At 38.1% G+C, this 21,321-nt stretch overlaps 1 protein-coding gene across 1 annotated transcript in view; it reads right to left on the bottom strand.

The window, feature by feature from the left end:
* CFAP54 (cilia and flagella associated protein 54) overlaps positions 1-21,321 on the bottom strand; it is a gene marked incomplete at both ends in the record, with an annotated part of 175,159 nt that overhangs the window by 26,110 nt on the left and 127,728 nt on the right. Inside the window, 9 exons of the mRNA XM_083366027.1 lie at positions 3,094-3,205; positions 3,420-3,528; positions 4,520-4,675; positions 10,951-11,077; positions 12,315-12,494; positions 13,027-13,184; positions 13,941-14,091; positions 14,398-14,494; positions 19,156-19,325. Of these exons, the coding sequence (XP_083222153.1) occupies positions 3,094-3,205; positions 3,420-3,528; positions 4,520-4,675; positions 10,951-11,077; positions 12,315-12,494; positions 13,027-13,184; positions 13,941-14,091; positions 14,398-14,494; positions 19,156-19,325 (1,260 nt within the window). The remainder of the gene's footprint in view (positions 1-3,093; positions 3,206-3,419; positions 3,529-4,519; positions 4,676-10,950; positions 11,078-12,314; positions 12,495-13,026; positions 13,185-13,940; positions 14,092-14,397; positions 14,495-19,155; positions 19,326-21,321) is intronic.

The following is a 21,321-nucleotide window of genomic DNA, read 5'->3' as shown; positions in this document are numbered from 1 at the left end:
TAATGGAAACATATATATCTAGTCTGAAACATTCATTGATTTACTCAAATGTAAGTGTGTAGAAAATTACTTCTTAATGGTTTATGCTCTTTTTCCTTATTCTTTGTCCCTTAAGTGGAACAGCAATTTTGTTTGCTTGTTTCAGAAAGGTACCTGATATTCGTTCAGTTCCCAGCAGTTTCAATACAGAACAAGCACTCTAAAACTCTGGCTAAGGTTCCTCAGTATGGTGCTGATAAGTGCTATTGTATCTGCAAACACTTTCCCCAAGGTCTCTTTCTCACCTGATGTTAATTTTTTAAAATTCTTTTCATTTAAAAAAAAAAAACAAAATCAGCATGCTGCAAACTGAAAGATGAGCATCAATTTTATTTTTGAGAAGGCCTCTGAGATCAAAAGCCTTCTCAGAATTTAAAAATGTTAAATAGATGGAACACAATGCTTCAGTGATAAGTATGCTTGCATGTTTACTCCAAATAAAATGACAAGCCAGTGATATAGAGCAACTGGGATGGAGAAAGAATAATAATATATTACATATTTCAAGGAAGTTACAAATTTTCCAAAGTGTCCTAGGCATTAAATAATATACTTCTTTAAATATTCAACCACTAATCTCATTTAATATAATAAAAAACAACTTTGTTCTCCTGTTGAATCACTACGCTCCTGTTGAAATGTTGTATATATTATTTTATTAACCTATTGGGCCAATTCATCAGCTATTTTACCCATGGCAAGCGAGGGATTTTTTGTACTTTTTGCCTGCCACCCAGTAGTTGTCTGGATTTGTGAAGCCAAAAAACATGAGCAGTTCAGCAATTATGCTGAAGAACTGGTATTTGAGAAAGGGAGTTAACTGTGGTGCTGCAGACACAACTTAGCTTACCTGAAGCAACCCAGTTTGATGATAATAACAATATTTTATTAGAAAGCAAACAATAAAAAGGTGAACACTAGGCTCCCAGAAAAGCATTGAAAGCTTGTTGAGCAGCCCTGAGCAAAGGCAAAATGTTTTAGGTAGACCCCTCTGGGCAATCTTTTATTATTTTTCCCTTCCTACTAGGTCAACATGCTATCCATACTATCTCTGAGATGTGATTGGTGAATAGAAACAATATAATTTACTGGGCCACAAGTTCTTCACTGATTCTTCCCCTTTGTCATTCTGGATCAATTTAGCTTCCTGTGAATATTTTCACGAGGGCACTTTAAACAGTTCACTTGAGGAAGGGAGTTGGGGGAATGTCAGATTGGTAATGAATGCAACTTAAAGGTGTAGGGTATAGAAAGACTCAAGTATTTTTATTTAGTTTCAATTACTTGTTGTTGGTGTTTAGCCAATCACAGTCTTGTTTATCTTTGCATTAGATAATCAGTAAACCCAGGGCTTTTTTTTGTCACAGAACGCACGGAACAGCATTCCGGCACCTTTTTTCAACGGAATTTGTGGAACTAAAAAAAGTTCAGTCAGACCTTCCAAATTCTTGTGAGAAAAAAAAAAAAAGATCTCACAAGGAGTTGGAAGGTCTGACTGAACTTTTTTTAGTCCCACAAACTCCATTTTCCTACAGAAGAAGAGAAGCACGCCAGAGCTGGAAAGCAGGTTACCAAAGAAATGCTTTCGGGAAGAGGGAGGAGCTGCACCGGGAGGAGAAGTGGCAGGAAACAGGGCTGCCATTTCCAGAAGGGAGAAGGGAGACGTGGGGCAATGCAGGGCAACAAGCAAGTGCTGTTCTCTGCTCTGCATCCCTGCACAGAGCTGCTGTGTTCTCCGTTCTCTGGGAGACAGACAACAAAGGACTGGTGGAGGCGGCAGGGAAGGCTTGTGCCACCCGGTCACGGCACAAGCCATGGGAGAGTTGGCAGAGGATAAGGAGGCGGCTACGCCCGGGCAAGTGATCTGCGGGGCAAAGCTTAAAAAAAGCCCTTCCAGTGGTACACAGCAGCAGCTGAGCCGTTCACTTTCACTCCCCCTTGGCTCTGAAACGGCGGAGGGGGAATGGGCCTACCCCACTCATCCCATCCACCTTAGTATGGCAGTTCAGCTCAGGAGGGGAGTGAAAGGTTGCCAATCAAGGAATGGCCTGGGGGGGTGAGTTCCAGCATCTGTTTTCTTACACTGAAAATGATACATTTACAAATAGAGTGGCTTCAGAAGGAGAGTTCCGGTCTCTTTTGCAGCCAAAGGAAGACAGAGGAATGTCAGGGACCTGACTGAAGGAGGTGGTTTCACAGAAAACTAGCAGAACCAATTGGAGCTACAAGATCTGCTGGCATGGAGCAGATCATTTCAAGCCACTTCTGCAATGCCCATTTATACACGTCATCTTGATGTGGGATATTCAGGAAAATATCATTTCCAAAGTGTAGCATTCCAACTATTCTTGAGCTGGCTGAGTTGTGGGAAGGGACAGATAAAGGCAGAGGCCTGCAGATATATGCTCAGAGACTTATTAATGGGTTGTCCTCACACAAGGCACAGAAGCTCTGTGAATTTGCGCTCAGATACTCCACATCAATATTCCAGGGATCAGCATAATGCAGTTCTTTTCAAGATGAGGTCCTTTTGGAGGGTCCACAAAGTGAATTAAATAAATATTTTAATATTTTGCAGTTTTAATTTCTAATACAGTATATATTAATTTAACCACATAAATCAAAGCTTCTTGAAGTCATCAATCATTTTCAAAAATATAAAGTGGTCCTGAAACCAAAAAAGTTGAGAACTGCAGGGTATTTAGCAACCACAACTGGGAAAAGCAACTGGATTGTTAAATGGAGCAGACACTAGGATTGGTCGCATATTTACTTTTTCTCACCATTGTAAATGTGAACAATTACTTAACAAGGACTGCAGTACATATAACATTGATTCTTATACAATAATGGTAGGATTTCAATCATATTATCTCACTCACTTAAATTTTTGAGCCCTCCCATCAATTCAACTTCATGCAAACCAGATGCAGGAATGTTGCACAAAGCAATAACAATGCCTCTATATTCAGGCATATATCTTTATAGACCAGTAATATAATACTAAACTTGGTGCTTAAATATATGGTTAGTGTTAAAAAGAATTATACATACCCTCTGCTTAAATGTTCTTCCTTTCACAGTACCTGAAGTTGGAGACTCTTCCTTGTTTGTACATAAATAAAAGTAAAGTAGTGCTATCTCCATGTATGATCTTCTTATTAATCTGCAAAAAATAAATAAAAAAGCAAGGAATCCAAACATCTTATGTTAGCATTTGGCAAACATTATTTATATTGTTAAGTGAATAAGTTTTATTCATCCAGGCCTTTTAAATGTCTTATGGTCTGAACTTTTCAGTGTAAATTGTATGTTTTAGTTATTGTTTTCTTTTAATTGACATACTAATCTAAAGGACATAGGGGGAAAAAACTGCTCACCCATAGTGCTGGTAACTCAGCAGGCTTAAATTTATGGCATCCAGCAAGCTGTCAACAGCTAATTCTGATTTATTAAGACCTAATGAATCAAGTTGTCGTTCTATTCTTCCTAAAAATGACACATATGAATTTATTGAAAGAGATTTGTTTTTTTCTGATAGAGCTAATGAAGCAGAATACTTTTTTCTTTTAAATTATATTTTCTTTTAAAAAAATTAAAAGACACCAAGACAAAGAAAAGAGAAAAAAATGACGAAAAATTGAACACAAATGAGGAAATGGAATTTACAAGTATCAAGATTTCAGTGTTAAATATTTCATTAATTAGTTTTAAGTAACTTAAACTACAGAAAACTACAAATTACAGATCACAAAAAACCACAGATCAGTTAAAATCCAAATAATATATGAATATCAATAGGAATCAACACAATATAAATCATAAAATAAAATTAAGAATGGCAGTAAATTCTATTGAGCAGCTGAAAATGTGATTTCATCTAATAGATTATTAAGAAATAGCATATTAAGATTTTATGTTTAAAGAAATTCAAACTTATGGTACAAGTACATATATAGAACTGTAATCCAAAAATGTCCAAGTTGAATTAAATTCTGCATCAGATTTACTATTAGCATACAATACAGTGTTGATGTAAGTGATGACCAGGCTGAGCCTGAGGGACAGGTCAAATGCATCATCAGTCATGAGTCCCTTTACGCCAACAAGAGATCTAAGTTCAGCCCACCTTCAATTCTTTTGACTCTTATCTATCACCAATTTGCTTTGACCAATATTAGTTCAGATTCTTGTAGAGAACATAAGCTTGCAATAAATCTTTATACTCATTAAAACTACCTAGATTTTCTGATTTCCTGGGGCTTGACAGTTATTAGATATCAAGACATATACCCATTACCTAATTAGCCACTCATCTGCAGAGGGAGCTATACATACACTACTTTGCAATAGGAACCACAGAGTATACAAAACAGAGAACTATAAACCATTAGGGAGCCAGATTACCAACTCTCCAGGTCTCAAATGCAACATGAAATTTGAACAGTCCTTTAGAAAAAAAAATTGAGTTGTATATTACCTTTTCGAAAAAGAAGTTCTGCTTCTAGATCTAAATCTTCTCTTACTGATGCTATAGAAAGATTTAGTGCTGTTTCTGTGTATTGTAGGGCTTGTACCCACTGCAATTCACTTTGTGGTCTGGATTTACATGATAATTCTAAAGTTAAGGTATGCCCTAGAAATCAATTTGCAGGAAATTATTTCACCAAATTTTTCTAAAGCAAAATAAAGTCAAACATTGAATAAATGAAATGTAGCCCCTTAATACAAGAAATGAATTATTCCAGACATATAATTTGCAATTGGAATTTAGAAGTGAATACTGTACATTTTCTCTAAACTACATACACGTAGTGTCTTGGTTAATGATCCTAACTGGGACCAGCAACTCCACTGCTAAGCAAAGCAATTGCTAAGTGGGAAATCCTATAACCATGACTGTGCTTTCAAGCTGTTTTGGTCTTCTACACATCAAAAGCAATGTGACTATGCCAGCAGCAGGAAAGGATTAAGCAAAAGAATGACTGCCCACAGAAACTGCTTGCTTTCTTTCACAGAGAGGAGATATTGGAGAAAACACAATTTCACAAGAGTACTGTAAATTGCAGTTTCTTGCAATTCCTCTTGTCAGAATCCATTTATATCACATTCATAAATATATGTTTAAAACATTATCCCCCCCCTATGGATTCTGCTATCTCCCGAGGAAGGAGGAGCATTTGTGGATTCAGCCTGCCTTAGGTTATTTCAAAGGCCAAGGGAACCTTTTGAACTGGGGGGAACAAAAGGGAGGGTTAGAGAAGAAGGCATCTGGACTGTGTCTTCTTTTAATTCTGGAGAGGAAGAAAGCAATAACCATAAAGATTCGAAGTTCCTTTTTTCCCATGAAAGGGATGACACGAAGTAGAAGGATGGGGGCTGACCAAATGGGGTTGAGGGAAGGGGGGTTGAACCAGGTACCCTTTATAAAATTTCAATTTGTAAAACAATACTAAGTCCTGTCTTGTATTCCCACAACCAAGCATGTCCTAGTAAAGATTCCTTTTGGACTAGAACTGACTCCAAGAGTTTTTGTTTTCCTAAGATGTGGATTGGGGTGGGTCCTGACACCTCTCTCCAATCTCCAATCTTTCTGCTCTGCAAAAGGGGAAAGAAATAATGTAGCTCAGGCACAGGAGGACAACTGACTGTAATGGTGATCATGTTGACTGACGGATATTGAAAAAGTCATACATAATCATAAATGGGCTGTAAAGTTATTTTTTCACCACTGTCATAACTTTAAATGATGACTGAATGAATGGCTGATAACCAATGACTACTTGGAGAAACTAATGAACAATGCCCACAGAAGAACAAGAACAATGCTAGACCAACAATCAATGTATTAATTCATTCAGTCCCAATTTTCAAAAAATTCCAGACCTTGTGAAATCATCATGACAAGTGATTCATACTATGTATTAATCAGACACCACAGTCAATGTAAAAAAATATGGAATTAAAACTGTTAGAATCACAATTGATTAATTAACATAACATATGAATTGGAATAATTGAAAGCCAATTTATCTTTGAAACAAATACTTTTGCAAAGGATCTTCCATGAAATGTTGACTTTAAATTCAAAATCATATAATATCCATATAATTTATATTTTCTTAATTCTCACTCCATTATATCTGTTTATTCCATCAATACTTTTTCATTACTCAAAGGAAAACATAAAAGTTATGCAGCAAAACGTACAACCAGCTCATCCCTGAAAACAGGATAATCTGGTAGTCTTGAGAGAATGTATTGAGGAAAGAAGCAACACATCAATTAATTTCTGCAGTTCTGCATTTTAGAACAGATGTACTTCAGCTTAAAGCAAAGTTTCTGATCTTACAAAAGTGAAAGATTTTGGACTAATCAAATGTTTGGTTTGAATGTGTTGCTGTTGCCATGGAGGTTGGAGTTTTATGGTTTTTATATTGTGGATTTTTATTATTATTATTATTAATAATTTAATTTGTATACCGCCCTTCTCCCGAAGGACTCAGGGCAGTGAACAGGGCAATACATAAAAACAAGATACATAAATTAAAAATTATTAAAAAGTAATTAAACAACAGTGCCCGTAAAATTAATACAGATTAAAAGTTAAGATACATTTATAAAATCCAACCCCGTCCCATCAGGCCAGGCCAGCTTGTTCAAAGAGATGGGTTTTAAGATCGCGCCGGAAGGAGCGGAGATCGGGCGCCATCCGGAGCTCGACCGGAAGATGGTTCCATAGATCCGGTGCACCCACAGAGAACGCCCTCCCCCTGGGGGCCACCAGTCGGCATTCTTTGACCGGTGGCACCCTGAGGAGGCCCTCTCTGTGGGAGCGTACTGGGCGGTGGGAAGTTGACGCCGGCCGCAGGTGCTCCCCAAGGTATTCCGGACCCATGCCATGTAGGGCTTTGTAGGTCATTACTAACACCTTGAACCTCACCCGGAAGACAACTGGAAGCCAATGCAGCTCGCGGAGCAAAGGTGTGACATGGGAGTGTCGGGAAACTCCCAACACAACTCTCGCAGCTGCATTCTGTACCAGTTGGAGCCTCCGAGTGGTCTTCAAGGGTAGCCCCATGTAGAGAGCGTTGCAGTAGTCAAGACGAGAGGTCACGAGCGCATGAGTGACCATACGTAAGGCATACCGGTCTAGATAGGGCCGCAACTGGCGCACCAGGCGAACCTGGGCGAAGACCCCCCTAGTCACAGCTACTATATGGTCTTCTAGGGAAAGCTGTGAATCTAGGAGGACTCCCAAGTTGCGAGCCCTATCTAAAGGGGGTAATAACTCACCCCCCATAGTGAGGGGTGGGATATCCTGAATATCCCGAGATGCCGGTACGCACAGCCACTCAGTCTTGTCAGGGTTGAGTCGAAGCCTGTTCCTCCCCATCCAGACCCGGGCCGCCTCCAGGCATCGGGACATCACGTCAAGGGCATCACTGGGGTGGTTTGGGGTCGAAATGAAAAGCTGGGTATCATCAGCATACTGATGATACCCAACTCCAAAACCACGAATGATCTCACCCAGCGGTTTCATGTAGATGTTGAACAGGAGAGGCGAGAGGACCGACCCCTGAGGAACTCCACAAACGAGAGGCCTCGCGGTCGACCTCTGCCCCCCTGCCAAGACCGACTGCGAGCATCCCAGGAGATAGGAGAACCACTGAAGAACTGTGCCTCCCACTCCCAATCCCCTGAGGCGCCGCAGCAGGATACCATGGTCGATGGTATCGAAAGCCGCCGAGAGGTCTAATAGGACTAGGACAGAGGAATTTTCCCTGTCCCGTGCCCTCCAGAGATCATTCACCAGCGCGACCAATGCCGTCTCCGTGCTGTACCCGGGCCTGAAGCCCGATTGGTACGGGTCTAGATAATCCGCTTCATCCAGGTCCAGAGGGAGCTGATGCGCCACCACACTCTCAACAACCTTCGCAAGAAAGCGAAGGTTGGAGACCGGACGAAAGTTATTTAAAACAGCCGGGTCCAAGGCAGGCTTCTTGAGGAGAGGTCTTACCACCGCCTCTTTCAAGGCAGCGGGGAAACTACCCTCACTCAAAGAGGCAGATATAACCGCCTGGAACCAGCCTTGTGTCCCCTCCCGGGCTGCATAAACCAGCCAGGAAGGGCACGGGTCCAATAAACATGTGGTGGAGCTCAGCCTCCCCATAATCCTGTCCACTTCCTCCGGAGTTACAGGATCGAACTCCTCCCAGGTAACATTGACAAGACCGCTCGTGTCCTGATCATCCGACGCTGCCCAGTCGGAGTCCAGACCTGTCCGAATCCGAGCGATTTTGTCCGACAGATGTTGACTAAACTCCTCGGCACGTCCCTGCAAGGGTTCCTCACTCACCTCCTGATTAAGGAGGGAGCGGGTCACCCTAAACAGGGCGGCCAGGCGATTATCTGCGGACGCGATGAGGGCAACGAAGTAGTTAGACCTCGCCACCCTCATCGCTGCAAGATAAGACCTAATATGGGTTCTTAGTCGCAATCGGTCGGATTCAGATCGGCTGGACCTCCAAACGCTCTCTAGGCCCCGTCTCCGACGCTTCATCTCCCGGAGCTCCGTGGAGAACCATGGAGCCCATTGGGATCTGCGCCGAGTCAGGGGCCGCAAGGGTACAACTCGGTCAAGTGCCTCCGTGGCCGTCCTTTCCCAGGCTTCCACTAAGGCATCTGCCGAGCTGTGAGCAGAGGAGGCAGGTGGGGACCCCAGTGCTGCCTGGAACCTCTCAGGGTCCATTAAGCGCCTGGGGCGGAACCATCTAGTTGGCTCAACACCCCCACGGTGGGGAGTGGCAAAACGGAAGACCAGCCGCAGGAGATGATGATCGGTCCATGACAGGGGCATAACAATTGGGGAGCCCCCACCAAGATCATCTAACCACCGTCCAGATAAGAAAACCAAGTCAAGGGTGTGGCCTCCCTCATGAGTCAGTCCATGAATTACTTGCGTCAGGTCCATGGCCGTCATGGAAGCCATGAACTCCCGAGCTAACTCAGATGCTCCTCCCAGGGATGGTAGATTGAAGTCTCCCAAAACCATAAGTTTGGGGAACTCAATCACCAGCCCTGAGAGGATATCGAGAAGCTCAGGCAGGGCTGCTGCTGCACGACTAGGTGAAAGGTACACCAGCAGCAAGCCCAGCTGTGCCCTAGGACCAAACCTCAATAAGAGAGATTCACACCCGACTATCTGAAGAACAGTGGCCTCCTGCGGACATAAGGTCTCCCTCATAACCACAGCCACTCCCCCACCCCTACCCTGAGTCGGAGGCCGGTGTAGCACCCGGAAGCCTGGTGGGCAAAGATCAACCAGGGGAATACCGCCCTCTGGGCCCAGCCAGGTCTCCATGATGCAGGCCAGGTCCGCATGCTCACCCTCGACCAGATCCCGGACGAGAGGAGCCTTATTAGCAACGGACCTGGCATTCAGGTATACCAGCCGGAGCTCAGGTGGCTGCACATCCCCGCTCCCGGGACCTCGGGTCGAAGACAGAGGGTCGGAGCGCCTCACCACTTGTAAATAGCAGAGATGCCCTCCCGGAGATCGGTACGGCCCTCTGATCTTACACCTGCTGCCATTCCCTATCGTCGTGGGAATAGGCAATCCCACAACCCGCTCCGGAGCTCCGGAGGTGGCCGACCCCGGCTCCCTCTCTACACGATCTATCCTGGACCTGGCCTGAACAACAGTTGGTGGATTACCCCCCATCTCCAACCAACCACAACCCTCCCCCCTCCCTAACCCTACAAAAAGTTTGGCTAAAAAAGTAACCAGGGGCCTCTTATTAAATTTATATCTGAGGCCCCTGTTCCTGCCCAGCCATATCTCAGGGTCCCGACAATCGGGCCCGTCATCAAGAGGCAGAGTAGAAGATAAGGCAGGTCGCACCCAGGATGGGGGGTCACCCCTGAGGGTGAACAAAACCGTGCTCGGGTAACTCAGGCCCATGATAATAATTAGATAATCCAGCAAAAAAGCAGACCCAGATCAAAATAAATAAAATGGGAGGATCTTAAAGTGGAAGGAGAATATCCAGACTGCAAACCCAGCTCCGCTGCCACTAGAGCTGGGTAACCCTGGAACAATCCCCGTCCTCTCACAACGGTCAGGACCGGGGAGCAGCCTGGAATATACAGCCGGGGAAAGAGATACCGCCTAGAGCTCTCACCTCTAGGATGGTAACAGGTGGAAACTCTTAACTCTTAACCACTCTCCCACAGTGGTTATACACCTGGAACCTTCCAGAACCCAAGGGGAAAGGAAAAAGGGGAGACAATAGGGCAAACAAGTCAACGAGATGAATTAGGGCTAAAAACCCATAAAGTCACAGAGTGGTAAGAGAAGCTCCGCTTTCAAGTTCCTTTTCGCGTCATGGAAGGGACCAGATGATAGTCGACCGATAGGGAGGAAACCAGGGCCCCATAGTACTTCAGTGGGGCCCAAAAGACATGGTCTTTAGTGTTGTAAGCTACTCAGAACCACCTGTATGTGAGTTGGGTGGCCATATAAATATGTTAAAATAAAATTTATCTAGCTTCCACATTTGACTAAGAATTTTCTTCTATGTTTGACTGAAGAATTAGGATTTCTGTCTTATAAAATGAAGATTATTTTAATATAAATGTATTAAACACTTTCCTATTCATTTTATACAATTTATACCTGCCATAGATTATCAAAAATTTGAAACACAAAATAACTGTAGGCGTAGTAAGTCATATATAATCATCCTAATGTTTTTCTTTACAATGTCTTTATATGTATTGATGCTAGCCAAAAATGTATTGTATAACTTTAAATATGAAATTACTAGATTCCACATACAATAATCCCCTTAAAGATATTAAATAATCTTCAGACATAACAAAACTTGTATTGCATTAAAAAGTCCTTACCAATTCTCATTTTGACTTTTGCCAGTAGTGTGATGTGTGGCAGGTATATATTCATCATAGGCATTTTTAGAGTTGTTAAAGTAGGATCTTGTCCATGTTGTTCAAGTGATTGCCCCAAAATAAACAGCTGTTGAAAATGTCAAACTTTATAATGAAAGATAAGTACATTATCAAAATATCCTAAGGGACAAACCATTTAGTCCCATAATAACTCACAACAGCCCAACAGCATGGGACATCAATTTACTGACTAGGGAAAAAGACAGAGAAGGGAATGGCTGAAAAATAAGAAGTCACACAGATATACTGGTATCTCATTGTCTAAGTAGATCATTTCCCACTTCATACTTCAAAGCTTCATTGAAGTGTCCACAAGGAAAGAAAGAAGTACTTTCCTTTTAAAAAAAATACAAAAAATTCAGAATTTGACTTTGGCCATCTATGTCTTCTGAGTCCTAATATCAACACAAATTAAAATCTGTATTATATGTAAATAATTGGAGGGGAAATAATCTCAAAATTCCCTAATGAGGATTCGTGCTCATTAAGTCCTGATCACTAATTGTTTAGAGAAAAAAGAGAAAAAAAATTAACAGAGGTCTATGGGAACAAAGAACACTCCATGGTGTGATATTGTATGAATAGCTCAACTGATACTATTTTCAAATAAGTAAAACACAGACTTGTAATTAGTATTTGTGTACCTACGGTAATTCATAGATTTCAATTATATTCCAAAAATAATCCATTCATTGTAAATCAGTTTCAGTAAATAAAAAATGATAATGTTTTCCTCATATTGAACAACTGAATGGCAAATCAAGAGCCAATGATACTAAGTACAGGATTTGGATCAGGGAGATGATCAGGATTGTATCCAGAAATCTGACAGTAACTTTACCAATCTTTCTATCATTTTCAATCTGTCCATATACATACATTTGCATTTACCAAATACGAATGTGATAAAAGGAATGTAAATTTCTTCTAAGAGTTTGAAATGCAGTTACTTCAGTGCATGGTCTAATGTTGAAGATGCAAAAGATCAAAATAGTAAAAGGTTCCTGCCACATGATCCATCTGAATTGCACCCACCTTTTGCATACTTGATCCAATTTCAAAAACAAAATTAAATCTGATTTGATTCCTGGCCTGGTTTTAAAAGTCCACCAATACATGACATTAATTTCATTTTTTATTTAATATTCAACTTTAAACTTAAAAATGCAGTAACAGAGGATAAGACTGATAAAAACCATCAAAATTTAAGCCTTTCCAAGGAAGCTGTGGTCAGTGCTATTCATATTTAAGCAGTGAACTCTGAAAAAAAAATAGTAACATGCAATTATTAGTATATACTTTACCTGTTTAATTACTAGTGCATGTGCCTGAACTAATACATTCAACTGGTCAGTTTTAGATGATTCTGAACCATCTTCTGTTTCTGTTCTCATTATGTCAGCTAACAGAAGCATACTCTGTACTAATATTAAATTAGCTGGTGGAGAAATCAGTGTATTTTCTTCAAGCAACTTGATTACATTCTGTGTGAACAGAAGATAGACAGACAGATAAATTTACATCTTCAGCTCTCAAATTCTATTATCAAAGACATGTTTTCTAAATTTATCCTGTTTTCTATCACTACTCTCCTGCCAAGCAATAGTCCTGTTTTATAGATAAGTATTGTATACACAATTCTTGACTGCAGCATCTATAAAGTATAGCCCTATAGTCCATAGTCTTAAGACTATGCAGAGTTTTGAACAGTGACTGTTCGCAAAATTAAGATTCAGTTTTGTTGGGAACCACTTACTACACAAATCTAACAACTAAGTTATAATATTCCTTGATGCAATACACACTCAATGCAAAAATTATGTGAATACCAAATGCCTGAAAATGTTATTTCTGCATTTTCCTTATGAAATACTGTTAGGCAGTGATATGAAAATAATTAGTCTCAGGTTATTTTAATGTAGAATGCAAATTAAATTATGAATAGCATCAAAATTCATTTGTTTCATAAGAATGATACTGGGGAAAAATTGATAATTCACTTTTGTGTTAATATACCTGTAAATGAAGCTTAATATCAGGCACTGGTAGTCTTTCTTGAAGGCCAAGTATAACAGCTTGCATAGTAATTTCAGCAAGAGTCTCAACATCATTGAATGCTTCAGCTTCCATTTGTACTTCATTAATCAGACTAGAACACTCTGTTAATTCATTTTCTTGAAGAAAAGTAAAATAATACCATCGAGAATAATTATGGTACAAAGGATCATTTTATAGTATTGTATAAAAATATTTGAGCACATACAATATTATTTTACCAGAAATATTTTAAAAAGTATATTGCTTTTATTATCTCAATACAACACATATAGACCCTGCTTAACTATGGTAACTGGGACCAGAACGTTCATTACTGCAGTAACTTTAAGTGAATTACCATGGGACATTAAATGAGGACTCCACATGATTGTGACTTCTGACTTCCTGTAGGCTTCCCCACCGATTTTGCTGTGAGAAGTCAAAAATTGCAGAACACTGCAACGGTCAGAAATCTGGACTGGTTTCTGAACACCCAAATCCCAATCACGTCACTGTGAACTCATTGTGATAGCTGTAACTTTGATGAAGCCATAAATAGTATTTATTTAGTGCCACTGTAAGTTTGAATGGTTGCTGAACAAGTAGTTGTTAACCAAAGAACAACCTATAGAGATTTACAATGTTACCTGAATGCTCAGGAGGACTCATTGTTTAATTATGATCATTCACATGGGTTTATAGTGCTAGCAAGATACAATGAAAATCAACTTCTATAAAAAAAGTATTTCTAGACAAGAAAGTAATCATTGGGAAATATGCATAAATATATAGATTTCTGAAGAAGTAACACAAATAGTTTTGAGAATTAAATTTTCTTTATGCATTTATCAGTTTTTATATACCACTGATTACCTTTATATAATACTGATTACCTTTCATTGTTTCAATGCCTCTTGCCTGTGCTGTAATTGCAATCACTAATGCCAAACGACATTTTAGCCATATGTGTATATTCAGATGTTCTCGTGCTGTTACATTGTGAATTAGATTGGAATCCTCAGTATAAATCCTTTCATCATATCCCTAATCAAAAGGGGAAAATGAACTGGATTACTAGGTTTAATGTTCAATTTTTCTATAACTGATTAATGCATTTTAACATGTAGAATGTCTCTAATACAGTCATACTTACTAAAATGTTTTATTAAATGTAAAATATATAGCTTACAGTATGCCACACAGAATAACTTCTGTATTAAACCAAAAACCCATAAAATAACAATAGAATAATTTAAAGTATTTTAATATTTATTATAAAATTGCTGCCCATAATGCTGTCAGTACTATCCTCCCTCATCAACTTAATAAAATGTGAATACTGAAATATACCTTATCTGTTTTCTCTGCATCTTTTTGAGAATTAGATGTATCTATGAAAACTTCTGCATCTTGAAGAAGTTTTATTGCAGAAAAAACCAGTGCAGCACTGTAACCAAAAAACACAATATTACATACATACACACACACACACACACATATTTGATTCATCACTCAGGATTTTAATAGAATCACAGAGGGGAAGAGACTTTGGAGGTCTTCTAGTCCAACCCTCTGCCTGAGGCAAGAAACCTTTTTTTTTTTTTATTGAAAAGTTTTACAATACAATTTTCCATTAAAAACCCCCATCCCCCTCCACCCTCCCCTCCCTACCTCCCCCCTACCTCTTCCCTCCCCCCTTACCTCCCCCCTTCCCCCCTCCCTCTTCCCTCCCCTACCTCCCCCCCACCCCCCTCCCCCCCCGGACTTCCCAGAGCTAAATACAAGGTATATATATATAAAAGCAATCATAAGCAACCATATACTAACAACCATAAATTCTAAAATCCATCACTCTCTAACTTATATAAGAACAAACAAAACTTAACATTATTAAATATATATAAAAAAAATAGGAAAAGAAAAGAAAAAACACGAAAGAAGACTTATTCGAATGCTAGATAAAACTTCTTAACCCTATACTTATTCTGGATAAACTCAATCCACTTTCTCCATTCCATAATATAACGTTCTTGCGAGTGATCTTTCAAATAAGCCGATATCTTCGCCATCTCTGCCAGGTCGGAAACCTTTAAAGTCCATTCTTCTATGGTCGGCAGCTCCTCTTTCTTCCAGTATTGTCCTATCAAAAGTCTTGCTGCCGTGACTAAATTCAGCATCAACTTAGAGTCCACCACTGTAGCATCAACAATTATTCCCAACAAAAAAAATTGCGGACAAAACTTTATCCTCCTTTTAAAGATCTTCTGTATATTCCACCAGATTTTAATCCAAAAGGCCTTAACCTTTTTACATGTCCACCATATGTGAAAATATGTTGCATCTTCAACCCCGCACCTCCAACACTTAGGCTGATAATTCGGGTACATACTTGCAAGCTTTTTAGGATCTAAATGCCATCTATAAAACATCTTATAAAAATTCTCTCTTAAATTTTGAGCTTGAGTAAATTTCACATTCCTCACCCAGATCTTCTCCCACATGTCCATTGTAATAACTTCCTGGATATTTTGGGCCCATTTTATCATACAGTCCTTAACAAGCTCTGTTTCTGAATCAATCTCTATCAATGCAAGATATATCCGTTTAATGTGTGCAGGTCCCTGATTTCTAATTTGCTTTATCAGATTTTCATCAATCGTTGCAAATCCAATTTTCTGGTCTTCTTTCCACCTGGCCCGTAGCTGAGTATATTGAAACCATGTTTGAACAACCTTCTCTTCTCGCAAGAAGCTATATGATTTCAAGCACCAAACATTCCTTTCCAAACTTAAAATTTCCTTGTAGGTAGTCTCATCGTGTTTGAAACCAGCATGTATATTTTCTATTGCGTGTTTTGGAATTGCCCACAATGGTATCTTGCAACTTAGCTTATGTCTATACTTCTTCCAAACTCTCAGCAATGCCTGTCTTAAAATATGCGTCCTAAACACAGTACCTACCTTCTTATCATACAACAAATATGCATGCCAGCCAAACAACAAATCATGGCCCTCAAGATTTAATAACCTCGATTGCTTCAAATTGATCCAATCACTTATTCCTACTAATGCAGCAGCTTCATAATATAATTTAAAATTAGGCAATTTAAGGCCACCTCTCTCACGAATATCCTGCATAATCTTAAGTTTAACTCGTGGCTTTTTCCCTGCCCACACAAATTTATTGATACCACGCTGCCATTCCTCCAAATTAGAATCTTTCTTAAGAATCGGTATCATTTGGAATAAAAATAAAAATTTGGGCAGGACATTCATTTTCACTGCTGCAATCCGTCCCAACAAAGTCAATTGCAATTTTTGCCAACTCTCCAATTCTTTTTGAATTTTCCCCCACAATTTTTCATAATTATTTTTATATAGCTTTGTATTCGAGGGCGACAAAATTACCCCCAAATATTTAACCCTTTTAACAATCTCAAATCCAGTTAATCCTTCCAAGAAGGCCTTCTGTGAAACTGTCATGTTTCTAGCCAAAATTTTAGTTTTCTGTATGTTTACTTTAAATCCAGAAACCTTCCCATATTGTGTTATTATCTCTATCAGGTCCACAACAGAGTTCTCTGGCTGGGTCACTGTAACAACCAGATCATCTGCAAATGCTCTCAATCTATAGTCCTGATCTCCAACTTGTATCCCCTTAATTTTTTCCGAATTCCGAATCTTGTTCAATAATATCTCTAAAGTTAATACAAATAACAAGGGCGATAACGGACATCCTTGCCTTGTACCCTTCTCAATATTACATACTGCCGTCAGACTACTGTTAACTATGATTCGGGCAGTTTGCTTTTGATATAATGCCCTAATCGGCTGTAAGAAATTTTCCCCAAAATCCATTTTATCTAACATTCTCAACAGAAATTGCCAATTCAATTGATCAAAAGCCTTTTCAGCATCTAAAAAGATTAGCGCTGCAGAGATCTGGTTGTGCCTTTCCAAATACTCTAACACATCAACTATATGTCTAACATTATTTTTCATTTGCCTACCACTAATAAACCCCGTTTGATCCCCATGAATCACCTGTTGCAGAACCCTCATCAGTCTATTAGCCAAAACCTTAGCAAATATCTTATAATCTGTATTTAAAAGCGAAATCGGTCTGTAATTTTTAACTTGAGTAGCATCCTGATCTTCCTTCGGAATCAATGAGATAAAAGCTGTTCTCCAAGACGGTGGCACCTTTCCCCCCCTCTGGATTGTCTGGAACAGTTCCTTTAACGGTTTTATCATCTCAAATTGTAAATTTTTATAAAAAGCCGCAGACAAGCCATCTGTACCGGGCGCCTTATCAACCTTCAAATCCTTAATTGCTGTAAGGATTTCTTCTTCTGTGATCAGTTGGTTAATCCCCTCTCTTTGTGCTTGCGTAAGGACCGGAATATTAGCATTCTCCAAATATTTATCAATGTCTTTTACCTCAATTTCCTCTTTGGTATATAATTTCGAATAAAAATCCACAAAAGCATCCTTAATAAGATTCTGTTGAAACACGACCCTTCCTTTATATTCAATCTTGTCTATATTAGAGGCCCTTTGTTTCTTCCTCAGTCTATAGGCTAACCATCTGCCTGGTTTATTAGCGTTGCAAAAAGTATTATGCCTAGCAAACCGCAGATTGGTTGCCACTTGGTCTGCCATTAATTTATCAAATTGTCCTCTTAACAGCCTAATAGCCTCTTTAATCTTCACGTCCCCTGGATTCAAAATCAAAGCCCTTTCTTTTTCCTTTATTTCATTCTCCAGTTCTTTCCTTCTGGTTTCCACTACACGTCTACGTCTATTATTCATATATATCAACACACCTCTCATATAGGCCTTACTAGCATCCCAAACCATATCCATAGAGGTACCCTTATTCATATTAATCTCAAAAAAATCCTTCATCCGCTGTTTACATTCTTCCACATTTCTCTGATCTCTAAACAAGTTCTCATTTACGCGCCACGAGCGCCTGTCTCTTTTCTCCTTATCAATCTCCAACCAAACTGGACTGTGGTCTGAAATAGTTCTTGCACATATCTTCACTTTTTTAGTTCTCAAAAAGAAATCATTAGTCAACAAAATAAAATCAATCCTTGAGAAAGATTGGTGTCTGTCAGAGTAAAAAGTATAATCCTTCTCCTGCAGGTGCCTCTCCCGCCAGATATCTCGCAATTCGAGATCATCCTTCAATTCAAAAAAAGTTTTAGGCAGTCTGGCGTGGCTTGGAATACGCTTAAAAGCTCCAGCTTTATCCAAGTGTACATCCAGAACACCATTCCAATCTCCCATAAAAATAAAAGATTTATAATCCAACTGGGTAAGCTTTGTATGAAGTAAGCTAAAAAAATCAGCTTGTTGTTGGTTAGGTGCATATAGTCCAACTAGAAGCATCTTTTTACCTTCTAACAGCAGCTCAATCATAACATATCTTCCATGCTTATCTGCTTCAATTAAATCTGCTGTTAAGGCACTTTTAACATAAACAACTACTCCATTTTTCTTATTCTCTGCAGAGGCAACAAAATGCGTACCCAGTCTCGAGTTCAGTAAATACTTTTGATCCAAAACTCTAATATGCGTTTCTTGCAAACATATAATATCTATCTTAAATTGCTTTAAATATTGAAAAACTTTCTTATTGAATAGAAAAGCCAATTGTTTAGATCAGAGTTTGTCAACCTCAACAATGTTAAAAGGTATGGATTTACTTAAACACACATCTTAAATTTGTTGAACTACTTTAGAGATTCAGATTGAAATTGTTAGGAATTTAAAGTTCAATTCATACATATGATGATAGCCCTACATACTGCTCATTAGAACAATCAAGGTAAGAATAGCTGTTGCCATTCCAATCAGCTCAGGAAAAATCACAGCTGGAGCACTAGCCATAACAGTGCAAATGTGCTTCTTGCCACAGTCACCAACTGTTACCGTAATTCAATTATCAATAAATAACTTCTTTTCTAATTTTCCAATGTTTTAAATGAAGTGAAAAAAGTATCAGTTAAGACAATCACTCATGAAGTACTATTTTCAGCAAATGTTAGTTTTATTCCAGTAGGAAAAAAAATGGATTTATCAAAAATGAATTTTTATTCACCTGAAAGCTGTTTGGAGTCTCTGTTCAGCAATAGCTGCAAGCTGAAGTTTAGCTTCAATGACAATTTCCAGTTCTACAGCTGAACACTTATATATCAGTGCACCATATTTATTTTGTATGGTTTCAAGAATTAAATTAATCCTTTCTTCAGCTTCTGCCAATAAAATTCCCTAAAATAATAAAACTATATCACCGATCAATTAGGAAACATTTTCAAGGTTCTGATACAACAAGAAAAATGGAATTATCAGGAGAACCATCAAAGTTTGGGAGGCAGAAAGTATTTATCATACTTATTTCATCGTTTGTATTCCCAAAAACATTTGTAAAAATACAGGAACTGCTGGGTAAGCGGATTACATCAACTTGGAAAATTACTCAGCAAAAGAAGAAGATATAAGAGATTTGACTCACCCTACAGATGGACTATTACATGAATAAACATTTGTTTGAATATGGCTAAAAGAACAGAGAATTTTGAAGACAAAGGGGCCTTATAACAAGATGGATAACAGATTTAAGTAATATAGTATGTTTTATAATATATGAAATGTTAAAATAGGTTGGTGTAACTTTTATTAATATATAAATGAAATATAAACTAATTAAAAAGGAATTTATATCTAGATATTATAAGATAGATAAAAAGTATAGTATTTTTATAATGCATGATATGAAATATTGGATGTACCTAAATGGGAAGATTTGGACAGTTAGATGACTAATATGAAGAAATTATGACTGATTCAATTGGATTTGGATTCAATATAAGGGAATTTAAGTGAACAAAAATTATAAAAATAGGATGCATGCTGAACTAATGAGATGAAGGTTATGAGAATAATATAAGCTGAAAAAATGTTATATATATATATATATATATATATATATATATATATATATATATATATATATATATATATATATAGATTATTATTTGTAGAAATATAAAAAATGCCTATATCTAATCATTTATATATTGAAAATATTAAGAATTATATTTTGGCTAAGGTTGAAGAAGGAGAATACAAACGTGAGAAGGGAAGATCAACGAAATGTATGATTAATTAATATATTAAGTATAGAATTACCAAATTTAATTATTATTGTTAATTATTATTGTTCCTTTTTTCTTCCTAAAATATAAACCAAGACAACATGCTGTACACCAGGCACTGGAGATTGTTATAGTTAAAAACTAATAAAATATCTGTAAAAAAATGTTTTAAATGTAATTATAAACCAGGTACTTATTATCATGTGTGGTGAACATGTGTAAAAGAAAAGAGATATTAGGCAAAAATACATACTTGACTAGAAAAGAAGTTGGGAAAACATGTAGATTTTAAACCTGAACTTTTTTAATTGGGTATATTGCCAGAAAAGCTTGATAAACAAAGTGTATATCTGATTTTGCATGTGATAACAGCGGTAAGAATTATATTTGTACAATATTGGAAAAACGAAGAAATACCATCAGAGGAAGAAATAATTAATAAAATACTAGACTATGTGGAAATGGACAGACTTACTCTGAGGTTGAAAGAAAAAGAAACAGAATATTTTCAAACTTGGGACTTATTTTATCAGTGGTTGGAGAAACGTACTAGGGATTAGGAATTTAATTTGTATTAGTAAATGATAAACTCAAACAACTTGTTTGTTGAATAAGCATGGTTGAATTGTATTAAAAAATCAATAAAAACTTGTAAAAAATAGACTTTAGAAAAATGAATAATAAAACAAAAGTAGGTTTCACTGTCAAACATTCTTGGATATTTGCCTGCCAAAAAGAATGAGGAATTGGTTATTTCCATCAAAGAAAGTAATATGCATCGATTTGTTTACAATCTCAGCTTCCCTATCCTATACTCATGTCTTTGATTTTTCAAATGTTGTTCAATTGCTTCTGGCTCTTTGTGACCCAAGAGTCATCACTTCTGTAAGTCCACAGACATTTTGCTATGTTCTGTGTTAAAATCTAAGGACAGACTTTTATTTATTTTTCACATTTTTGAACTGCTCATTTTCCTCAACCTTGTTGAATGATTTTTGAAAATCAATGTATATTATGTTCACCACTTTACCATGGTCAACTAAAGTGGTCACTCTGCCAAACAAGGTAGGGAAAGCATGCAGAGCATGTTTCTAAAAGTCTTTCTAGCC

The sequence above is a fragment of the Vipera ursinii genome, assembly GCF_947247035.1.
Source record: "Vipera ursinii genome assembly, chromosome: 6".
NCBI classification, from domain to species: domain Eukaryota; kingdom Metazoa; phylum Chordata; class Lepidosauria; order Squamata; family Viperidae; genus Vipera; species Vipera ursinii.
This window is presented reverse-complemented; position numbering and strand designations above follow the sequence as displayed.